General features: G+C 38.2%; 1 protein-coding gene across 5 annotated transcripts in view; it reads right to left on the reverse strand.

The window, feature by feature from the left end:
- Window positions 1–12,283, reverse strand: part of DAAM1 (dishevelled associated activator of morphogenesis 1) — a 156,386-nt gene that overhangs the window by 104,920 nt on the left and 39,183 nt on the right. Inside the window, exon 1 of one of the 5 annotated variants that reach the window (XM_036435111.2) lies at window positions 6,947–7,183. The exons of 3 other annotated variants lie outside the window; for them this stretch is intronic. In XM_036435111.2, coding sequence (XP_036291004.1) covers window positions 6,947–6,967 — 21 coding nt within the window. In that variant the 5' untranslated portion in view covers window positions 6,968–7,183. Of the gene's footprint in view, window positions 1–6,946; window positions 7,184–12,283 lie in introns of those variants that run through there. One more of the 5 variants, XM_036435117.2, reaches the window with a different exon arrangement.

Here is a 12,283-nt window from a genome sequence, read left to right on the forward strand (position 1 = left end):
CAGCCACCGGTTGCCATTACAAATATAAAATGTGTTTAGAGAAAGCTAAATACATGGTGATTCCTGGGTTTAAAATTATAGTGCGATGAGTTGTTTACAAGGACTGGAGTCTCTCCAAATGCCTGCTGCTCAGAGGGGCTCATTTTGGGCAAGGCCAGCACCACACCTATTCTTGCACTCTTCCCTGATGAGTCCTGCTCATGACGAGGTTGGGGGAAACACCCAGAAACAATAAGGACAGATCATGGGGAGTCATATTATGAAAACTGAAACTCCCTTTGAAAGACGCACTCTGCCCTTCATAAAAACTCTACCTACAAATTTTACATAATAAATCTTCAAGAGCAGTTTATGGAAAGATGATAGTAAACGCTTCCACTGAAAGCAGGTGCAGGTATAGAAATAAGGCAGTAAAGAGGCACTCCGGCCTCCACCTGTTTCAGGTGTTGTGTGGATCTAGTGGGTGTTGCTCTTCAATCAGCCCTCCCTAGCCCTTCCTGAGAGAGACACACACCCTCTAATGATGAAAATTGAAGGCATGACCTTGTCGTGTCATCCTATAAAACTAATTTTTAAAGGGACAGCACTAGAAAGAGGTAGAGAAATAAAGCTTTGATATGAGATTTCCCCAGTTTCCCTCCTCATTGGGACTCTCCATAAGCACTGAGATATATAACCCTCCAAAATCAGAACTGATTTGAAAAATAAAAAAATTAAAAACTGGGGAGGGAGGATAAGAGGGAGAGCCCTCAGCCCCACAATGGGCAATCCAATGAACAGTGGATGGAAAAGTCCATTGTGTTGCCTCAGTAGGGGCAATCTAGCAGTATCTTTTGATATTTTTAATGTATTGGCTCTTTGACCCACAACTAAGAACTCCCAGAATGCCTATCTAGGAATTAACCTACAGCTAATCCTCATGCATGGGCACAGAGATATGGTAACAAAATGTACACTGCGACTCTGTAGTAGAAAGAAAACAGGATTAGTTATTTGTAACAAGAGAATCACCTGTGTCCTTCAATGGGGAGTGTTTTAATAAATATTGGTGCATCCCTATTGTAAAACACTGATTCTCTTATCTTGATGCCCAGGCTCTACTCTGAACCAATTATATCAGATTCCTCTGTAGTGGGGGCCCAGGGAATGGGAGGTTTCTCAAATGTCACAGGTGATTCCAATGTGCAGGCAAGTTTGAGAACAGAATCTTAAGCTCAGATTCAAAGAACATGCTAGACTCATGGATACTGACATGGAAAGATCTAACATATTAATGTTAAGGGGGGGAGGAGAAATCAAGTTGCATAACAATACATGTGTATCACCATTTATGTCAAAAGTAAAACAAAACTGTACTGATAGCTACACACATACCCCTATATATGTGAATGCATAGCAATCCACACATAAATAGAAATATTAACTATATAATCACTAAAGTATTTAGCCAAATGCTTGGCACATGGAAGATGCTCAATAAATGGTGGCTATTATTTCCATGTGTGTCTTAAGATTTTTGGAGTCTATAGAAATAGTTTCATGTGGATAATGAACTCTCATAAATGCATCATGCAGATGTGAGTATTCTATTGAAATGAGAACATTTGCAAGTCTCCTCAATAATTTCATTAAAACTCTACAGATACACCTAAAAACTTGTTAGTCATGACATTGATTCTTTTATTTAAAATTACAGCTTGCTTGCCCGGCGGGTGTGGCTCAGTGGTTGAGTGTCAGCCTATGAACCAGGAGATCACGGTTCAATTCGCTGTCAGCATATGCCTGGGTTGTGAGCTCAATCCCAGGTGGGGAATGTGCAGGAGGCAGCCGATCTATCTCCTCACTGATGTTTCTGTTTCTCTCTCTCTCTCTCTCTCTCTCTCTCTCTCTCTCTCTCTCTCTCTCTCTCTCTTTCCCTTCCTCTAGGAAATGAATAAAAATATATTTTTTTTAATTTGCAGCTTGCTTTGTATATACCTGCAATCCATGCCCCAAAATGCTGACAGCTACATTGTCAATATTATATTGATTTACAGATCCATCAAAATGACCCATTTAAAATTTGTTATATGTTAGCCAACAAATCTAAACATTTGGATGAAGTGCTAGATGCAACCTTGATGAACACAAAGAGGCTGCAGGGATAACATGACAAACTTAAAAAAAAAAAATGTTTGTTTTGTTTTAAATTCTGCATATTTCCAAGAGGCAATTATTGGAGAATTTCCACTTCATAAAGCCTTTATGTTGGAAGTTCTTCAAATGATTACAGAGTCAGTTAGAAAATAAGTAAGTTCTTTTATATTTTCCTTTTATTTGGCTGTGTTTCAATTAGACTTCAGTTATGGATCAGAAATCATAAGAGCATCACAGATATAACCCAGAACAGAGGGCTTAAGGATGTTCATACATGAATTAAACTTAGTACTTGACATATTTTTAAGTTGCCATCAAATACTTAAAAATTGTATTTTTATAAAAATGAATTCAGCTCTAACCAATTTGGTTCAGTGGATAGAGCCTGCAGACTGAAAGATCCTAAGTTGGATTCCAGTCAAGGGCATGTACCTTGGTTGTGGGCACATCCCCAGTAGGGGTTGTGCAAGAGGCAACTGATTGACGTTTCTCTCTCATCTGATGTTTCTAACTCTCTATCCCTTGCCCTTCCTCTCTGTAAAAAGTCAATAAAATATATATATTTTTAAAAGTGAATCCAATACAATTTTTAAAATTCTTCTCTACTTTTAGATACTTAAAAAATTATGCATAAGTCATTTATTTGGGCACTGACTGGCTACAACTTTAAGGCTGGTTTCTAGCAATTTTCTCAAGTACATGCTCTAAAGGTTCTATCTTTACAAGGAGAAATGTTTGGAGTACTCCTTATCAACCAACAAAAAGTCATCACACTGTTATAGAACCAAATGAAAACACCATGATCATATGAATTTATAAGAGGCAAGAGATGGTCTTTCCAGGACCAAATTAAGATTTTTTTTTTTTATCAAGGAATGTTATGAAATTGAGGTCTGAATGCTAACAATGGCCCTAGGAGATGATTCTAATTATTTCCTGACCACACCTCCAAAATGTTTACATAATTGAAACCCCATTTCTTCAACTATTCCTTCACTAAATATTCATTGCAAACAGCTGGAAAGGAAATTGATTCTGAAGACCGAAAATGATTACCAGTATAATGATATCAGTCCCAGTGAATTAAAGTTTCCATTACATTGGAATTAAATGCTCAATGAGAAAGGAAAAGCAAAATATCTTTCTAAGACATTAGAATATTTGTACACACAGCTCATAGAAAAATGATTACCAGTTCTGAACAAATGGCCTACAGTCAGTCAATGGGACATGCCTATCAAGCTTTGGGAAAATATCGAAGACAGCAGACCTGTTAGAGTTATTAATTAATTAGCTTCTTTGGCAACTGAGTTTCAAATCACTTCCAGAAATCCCAGATGATGTAGGAAGATGGATAATAGATAATGATATCATTTCTGGGAGTTAAGATAGAGGCTTAAGGAAGTAAAAGTTTGCATGTGCTCCCAGGAAAACTGTTTGTCTTTTAATATGCACTTTATTTTTTATAAATATGCTTTTATTGATTTTAGAGAGAGAAGAAGAGAGAGGGAGAGAAAGAAATATCAATTAGCTGCTTCCTGATGCCCCCTACTGGGATCGAGCCTGCAACCCGAGGAATGTGCTTTGCCCTGGAATCCAACCAGCAACCTTCTGGTACACAGGCTGATGCCCAACTAACTGAGCCACACTGACTAGGGTCAGGGTTGGCGGTTTTAAAGGCATATGAAGCCTTGGCCTGTGTGGTTCAGTTGGTTGAGTGTCCTCCAGGGCACCGAGAGGTCCTTGGTTTGGTTCCTGGTCGGGGCACATACCCAGGTTCAGAGCTTGATCCCCAGTAGGGTTGTGTAGGAGGCAGTCAATAAATCTCTTTCTCCCTCTCCCTTCCTCTTTCTTTAAAAGCCAATAAAAAATAAATAAATAAGAACATAAATAAAAAAAAGCCTGCCCACCTGGTACAAAATAAAGGCAATACATAGACTTTGAAGATGGGGAAGGAATAGAGAAAAGTTGTGAGAATTAGCAATAACAGCCAAGGAAAGAAGAGCACCGGTATTGAACAGATAAACTGGTGAATATGTATATATATAAAATCTTTTTTCATTAAACAAAGCTAATAATCAACCAAATTAAAATTATCAGCAGCTGCAATAAAGAGTGTGTTTTTTCACTGCTGATTTCTATGTGATAAATATCCTTGGGAAGTTACCACATAGCTTAAAAAAACAATTCTGAAATGGCAGGAGCCAAACAAATAGTGAAGAAAGATCTTTATTGAATTTTAATTACTATACATGGATTACCACACTCTCGACTTAAACCTGAACAAAGAAACAAAACAAAAAGTCATTCCAGTTATCAAAAGGAAAGTGTGAAGGATGCTGATACTGTCCAATGTGTCCACTCCACCCAATTCTTATATTTTCTATATAATTATGTGAGGACAGTAATTGTTTTATTGAGTAATTCAAGACTAGACACTAAACAGACTGCTTCTCTTGCAAAATTTATTCTGAGTGTGATAACATGAAAAGCCCTGTTTTAAATTGTTATTTGGACTGCTTTACCAAGCCTAGAGTAGTTGGACTGAGGGTTAATGTGTGGACTTCATATCCTCAGGAATATCATTAAACTGCCAAAATTCATTAAATGTCTAAATATGGGAAGCTATCAATATAGGACTGGTTAAATGACATAGGGTACCTCTGCAGAATGAAATACTATATAGCCATAAAAAAGATCAGGGCATCTTTTCTCATATTAAGAACTCTAAATTATATTAAAAAGTTCAAGTTGCATAATAAACATTACATATCATCAATGTAAAAAGGATATACTTATCAAAACATGCAAAAATTGTTTAACATGTGATAAAAAAAAAATAGATACAAAAATCCATAAGAGTATCTCCTTCTGGAAAATAAAATGGAGATTACAGCCCTGGCTGGAGTGGCTTATCCTTTGTACCAAAAGGCTGCTAGTTTGATTCCTGAACACGACCAGGTTTTGAGCTCGATCCCCAACAGGGTCCTACAGGAGGCAACCAAACATCGAATCTCATGTGGATGTTTTTCTTTCTTTCTCTTTCTCTCTCTCTCTCTCTCTCTCTCTCTCTCTCTCTCTCTCTCTCTCTCTCTCTCTCTCTCTCTCTCTCTCTCTCTCTCTCTCTCTCTCCCCCCTTTCCTCTCACTCTAAAAATCAATAAAAGTATTAAAATAAAATAAAATTGAGACTGGAGAAGGGAACTTGTTTGCATCTTAGTCCTTCTACTATTTCTTTTATAATCCTCACCTGAGGATATGTTTATTGGTTTTAGAGAGAGGAAGGGAGTGGAAGAGGGAGAGAGAGAAACATTGAATGGTTGCTATGCACCTCAACTGGGGAATGAACCTGCAACCTAGCATGTATGTGCCCTGACCAGGAATCAAACCCACAATCTTTTGGTGTATGCAACCATGCTCTAATAAACTGAGCCACTTGGCCATGGCTAATTTTCTTAACATGTACTTGGACCACATTTTTTCACTTTGATTATCAAGTGAAAGTTTTTTGTTTTGTTTTTAATTGATGTTTTACAGAGAGGAAGGAAGAGAGATAGAGAGCTAGAAACATCAATGAGAGAGAAACATCGACCAGCTGCCTCTTGCACACCCCCTACTGGGGATGTGCCCGCAACCAATATACATGTCCTTGATCGGAATCGAACCTGGGACTTTTCAGTCCGCAGACCAACGCTCTACCACTGAGCCAAACCAGTTTTGGCTCAAGTGAAAGTTTAAAAGGTTTAGCCACATCTGTTTGTAACAAGTTTTTTGTGGTTTTTTTTTAAATAACTTTCAGTTATCAACCTTCTTCAATATACAAGGCACTTTCAATGTGCTCTACATCTATTTGTCATTTGGATTAATCAAAGAGATAAGCAATGATCCTTTGTTCTCCTGGGAATAGAGTCTACTACCAATGAATATCTATGATCTGACCTTGCTTCACAGAATATTTTCATTTCTGCACTTTTCCATGTCACCGCACCCAACCCTACAATTGCTAGATCTCAAAATGAAAACAATCTGTTCAACTGCAAAACACCAATATGAGAAATGACTTTCCTTTAAACTTATAATTTAGAATGGGGAGGGAGAGGAGAAAGAGGGGAGGATACCAAACCATTTACTAAAGATAATGCTACTTATCAACACAATTCCATCTCATCACCACAGCAACAGAATGCATAGCTACTCACTCCCCCCCCCCAATACAATTCAGAATCCCTTTAAATTCACTGTATTTTTTGTAATAGAAGTAAAAATTGCTCTCTTTAGCTTCAGAACATTTACTCTCCAGGTGGCAACCCCAGGAACAGTATATAAAAGACTAGAAGTATCTAATTAAGGATTTTTGTTGTTGTTCTGATTTAGTAATCTCAAAGTCCTGCTTCCTAAATCTGGATTCTAAAACTATTGAAATAGTAGTACAGTGTATCCTGTTACATTCATAGCTTCTGAACCAATCTTTAAAAAGCAAGCAAATACAGTAATAGAAAGTATAAATTACAAAAGGGCACCAAGTGGAAGCATAACAGCTATTCACAAAAGAGGAAGGCAAACATTCGTATCTTTTTAAGAAGAGGGACAAGAAAGTAAGAAGAACTAAAACACTAAAAGAAACCTCAAAATAAAATTTAAAAAGAATCCAGAAAGTTAGGCCTTGCATTTCAAGGGAACATTCAATCTACTGGTAACACTTAAAAGACATGACCAAAAATGTTTGATTCTTATATGATTTCTACATATATACCATCACCTTGCTCCTATGCCCCACATCTTTTTTTTCTCCTTCTAAAATCACTATTTACCTTACAGGCACCACTTTCCATTCCATGAACATAATCAACCAGGACGATCTGTTTTTGTTAGGTCTCTCTCCTATTCAGCAGAAGGAAATAAAGCTGTGACCAATGCTCTTGCTAACCTGGTTCCTGCCTCCTCCTTGGCTACTCCTCTTATAAACACCTCCCACCTCACTGGGTGGTGGCACATAAAAGGTAAAAGGCGGTTCCTTTGTGGAAAAACATGCTGGTTAACAACTATACTTGCTCATACTGGAAAAACAAGCAAGACAGACATGTCCATAGAAAATCAACCTAAACACACACACACACACACACACACACACACACACACACACACACACGGTAAACTTTGAGAGTATGCTGTACCTGTTTTTGAGATTTCTTATCGCTACCTCTAATAGACATGTCTCTTACCTATTTGTCTAGCTTGCACACCTCTGAGAATTACTTCATCTTCTTCTCCATGTGATTCTAATGGGATAGCAACTAAGTGGTTCTGCCTCTCTATCCATAGAGATGGGCACATGGCATTGGCTTGACCAATCAGGGCACATCATCCTCTGGACAGAGCAACTCCTCTAGGGGTGGTCACACAACACAAAGAAGTCCAGAGGTCCTTATGCGGTGAGATGGTGCAAATGAAAGGTTACTCTCCTTTTCTTGGAATCATGAGATGTAAGAACCACATACACCTGGAATGTACAATAACTATCTTTTTTATTACGGTTGGAAACTACCCAAGAACAAAGCCGGCATAGGCAGAAGTAGAACTGAGAGATGGGATAAAGCGGGTGGGGAGATGAAGAGGTTTCAATGACATCATTTAACTACTAGATCAGCTGAGTCACAAGTCAAGTATCTCTTGAACTTCCCCATGCACAATTCAGAGAATGTTTTTTTCCTTAGGCCAGTTTAAATGGGGTTTCTGTCCCTTAACAATGCAAAAGACCCTGATTCATGCTCCATTTGACTAAATAAAATGATACTCCCACTTACTAAGAATCTCCAAAGTGTCTGAGAGGATGTGGGACATTGACTAATTTTTATAGTCATCCTGGAAAGAAGACATGACAGTTTCACAATAATGAAAATAAGATACAAAAAAAATCCATAGAATTAGAAGGTATTAGCAAGGAGTTAAACTCTGCCTGTCTCACCCAAAACCCACTCTCTTTCTCCACACCAAACCCCCTAATTTCGTTTAAGCTGTGTTATTATTTCTAAGAATCAACCTAATAATCAAGCCATAAATCCAGACAAATGTCTCATTTTAGAAAAGGCTCTAAAGATTTTGCTGCCCACAAATCAGTATGAATAATGTAACACTTCTTTTCTCAAAGGGTTCTTATTTTTGGAAACAAAGTTTGTCAGACTGACTTTCTAGGAATCTTAAATAAGCCTATGAGAGACTTATACCTCAAAACTTTAAAAATAATGCAAGTTTTGGTATGTATGTTGCTGAAAAGATCTAGTTAGTAGAATGTAAAAGTCATAATCATTGCTAAGCAGGAAGCATTAAGAAATAACCACCATCACCTCTCTTTCTCAAAGACAGACCACAATCCAAAATTTTAGCCATTCATCTCTAATTCTGTCCACAGGAGTATAGAGTTTGAGTGAAGGGGGAGGAGGAGGAAAAAGAAGAAGAGGAGGAGGAAGGGCAGGGATAGGAGAAAGCATACAACAAAGCAAAATTTAAGAAAAGTATCAAGAATCTGAAAATTTGACTACAGAGCCTGTAAAAGGTAAATGTGTGAAACTGTGGGAGGTGAGAAAGAAGGCAATCAAGAAACTGGAATAGGCATGAGTGGGGTGAATGAAATTTAATGCTCTGAGCATATAATTCATTAGTTACGTCTCTTTCTTTCCCTCCATTTAGAAAAAGAGCTACCATGGTAATAAGGAAACTATGTTTAACTAACAGAGCACAACTATCCTTTTTTTCAGGATTTGGGTATAATAGTGGAACTTGAGGACCCCTATTTGGATAATAGCCAACTGTTCTAATTATAGGTTAGATTACTCATTTTATATAACCACAAAAAATGTAAGTGTTAAAACCATAGGGTGTCAGCCTATTTCATAATATGTAATAGTGTACTCCCTCTGTAAGGTAATTTAGGGTTTTCTAAGTATCTAATACTATATGTACCGTATCAATTGATTTTTTCCAACAACCCTGAGAGATGAAGAGAGAGGCACCAGCTATAGGATAATGTTTTTGAGTTTTTACAGATGAGAAACTGGCTTTGAGCACTAACGTGACCTCCACAAAGTCAAAGCACTCCTAGGTAGCAGAGTAGGAACTTGAATTCAGACCATCTTTTTTAAAATTTTTAATTGATTTCAGAGGAAGGGAGCGGGAGAAAGAGATAGAAAATCAACAATGAGAGAGAATCACTGCTTAGCTACCTCCCACACATCCCTCACTGGGGATTGAGCTTGCAACCCAGGCATGTGCCCTGACTGGGAATCAAACCATAACCTCCTGGTTCAAAGGTCAACACTCAACCACTGAGCCACACCTGTTGGGCCAGACCAACATTTTTACAATATTCTGCAATGCCAACCTGCCTTACCTAGAATCATGTAACAAAGAGCAACCTGAGACACTTTGCTAAAAGGCTGTGATGGAAGAAACATCACTTACATTATTTTTGAAATAGATGACTATTATGTGTTATCAACACATTTGATATTTTAAAGGGCAATGCATTATACTTCCGGAAAGTGTCCACAGCAGCAAAAAAAATCATACAAATGTAGAAATTCCAGTGTTTTATTGAATCAACTACAGCTTTACTCAATCTTTTATTCATCTTCACATGAATTAAGCAGCTACTTATAAGGGGTTATATGTGAAAAATTAGGAATACAAAAATGGAACAAGCCATACTCTGCCTTTTGGAAATTAAGTAGATAAAAGGGAGAGGATAACTGAGAACACAGAGGAAGGATAAACTAATGATATCGACAGGGTGGAAAACAGTAAGAGAAATCACACTTGGTTCCAGTCATTTAGGAGCTTACAATCTAACAGAGGAGAAGAAACTCGTGAACCCAACAAAATATGGAGCAACAGATAAATGCCACAAAAGAGGTATTAAGTACCATAAGGATTCAGAGGACAAAAAGGGCACTTCCAATTAGGATGACCTCAGAAAAAATTTTTTAAAGAGATGAAATATGAATGGGCCTTTAGAGAACTGATTTATATCTTAGCAGAGCCGAAGGAAGGGCTTACAAGCCAGCTGCCTGCTTGCTCCCTGTTAGAAACACATCGTGGGGAACTCTGGGTTCCATTTGAGTCTAGCTGAGAACAAGGGTGCTGCTGGACTTCCTTGAACTTTCTGATTCACAAGATCAAAAAGACATCTCAAAAAAAAAAAAAAAGACATTCATAAAACATACAAACAAAACTGATGAAAGACATCCAAGACACTTAGTATTTTACTAGGTCCTGAGCCATTATGTTAAGAACATGAATCATTTGTGCCCCTGTATTTCTCTCTAAATAGCCTTCATACCCACTGATGGAACAGTAGCAATGTAAAGAACAAATATCCTACTCTTCAAAGTTTCAATTACATCCTCAGAAGTCATTCTAAACAGACCATTTAGTTTTGAAGGAAAAGCAATTTATGAATATATCATCTAAAAGCATGCTAGTAGTTTCAAATGGATATATGAGTTTCATTAATTTTTCCATTTACAATAAAACTGGAGCTGGCAAATGTACTCAACTAAAATTCATCTGATCTTCATTTTATAGATAATGAGGCGATAAAAGATTAAATGATTTCCTCGAAGTCAAAGACTAATTTGAAGAAATAGCAATAAAAGAAGACTCAAAAAATGATTTTAAATGGATTCTTGAAAAGTGGGATACCTAAACTACCAAATGAATCTCAAAACCCTGCACAAATGTGTTTTTTTCCACAATTTAAAAAATTGATTGGCAGGTAAATAAACAAACAAACAAAAAAAATCTATATGAACATTTTTTGGTTTCTAATGATGCTATTATGGAATACCAGAGGCCCGGTGCATGAAATTCGTGCATGGCGAGGGGGGGGGGGGTCCCCTCAGCCCAGCCTGGATCCTTTCCAATCCAGGATGCCTTGGGGGATGTCTGACTGCTGGTTTAGACCCAATCCCAGGTATTGGCCTGAAACTGGCAGTCAGACATCCCTCTCACAATCCGGGACCTCTGGCTCCTAACTGCTCATCTGCCAGCCTAATCACCCCTAACACCCCGCCCCCCACCCGCCAGCCTGATCACCCCTAACTTCCCCTTCCCCCCCACCCCGCCAGCCTGGTTGGCCCTCACTGTTCCCCTCTGCCAGTCTGATCACCCCTCACTGCCCTCCTCTGCTGGTTTGGTCGCCCCTCACTGCTCCCACTGCCAGCCTGGTTGCTCCTCACTGCCCCCCCCTGCTGGCCTGGTTGCCCCACACAGCCTGCTGGGCAGTCATTTGGTCTTCCCTTGCTAACCCCCCTGCCGGCCTTGTTGCCCCATGCAGCTTGCTGTTTAGTTGTTACTGTAAAGGCATCATGACCAATTTGCATGTTATCCTTTTATTAGTATAGATTGTTTGGAATTTCATCAAGATTTTAACAATCTAGTCCTAGCATGTTTGGCTTAGTAAATAGAGTGTCAACCCACAGACTGAAGGGTCAAGGGTTCAATTCCTTGGCAAGGGCATGTACCTCAGTTGCAGGCTGGATCCCTGGTCCTTCAGAGGAGATAACCAATCAATGTGTCTCTCTCACATGATGTTTTTCTGTCTTTCTCTCTCCCTTCCGCTCGCTTTAAAAATAAAAAAAATAAAAAAAATAAAAAAAATATCCTCAGGTGAGGATTAACAACAACAAAAATATTTTAACAATTTAATTAGTTCTTTAGTAGAACGAGTCAACTTTGAATATATTTTTTCTAACTTTTTCAAAGAAGAAAAGTAGAAAACCAACTCCAGAGACAAACTATGCAGCATATCATCTGTGAATCTATGATCCTCCAAATAACTGAAAGAGCTAGTTCAGAGAGACTTCCCACTGACCAGCTAGTTCCTGCATCTGAGAGCAGTTTGGGGAGAAGGGAAAAGGTTCAGGGAAACAACAATTTCCTTGATTACTAGGTAGTAGTAGTATGTGGTAGTGTCTTACCAAAGACAACAGGTCCTGTGCCAATCCTGGTGAAAAAAAAACAAAAAATCAAAAAGTATTTAATAAGTTCAAGTTTTCAAAAGGATGCCTACTAGCATATAGGTATCCTTGAGTTTATGCTTCCTACAGAAGAAAATTGCATAAAGTGTTCCATAATTCTGATGCTCCCACTTC

Source organism: Pipistrellus kuhlii, unplaced genomic scaffold, assembly GCF_014108245.1.
Source record: "Pipistrellus kuhlii isolate mPipKuh1 unplaced genomic scaffold, mPipKuh1.p scaffold_m20_p_1, whole genome shotgun sequence".
Lineage (NCBI taxonomy): Eukaryota > Metazoa > Chordata > Mammalia > Chiroptera > Vespertilionidae > Pipistrellus > Pipistrellus kuhlii.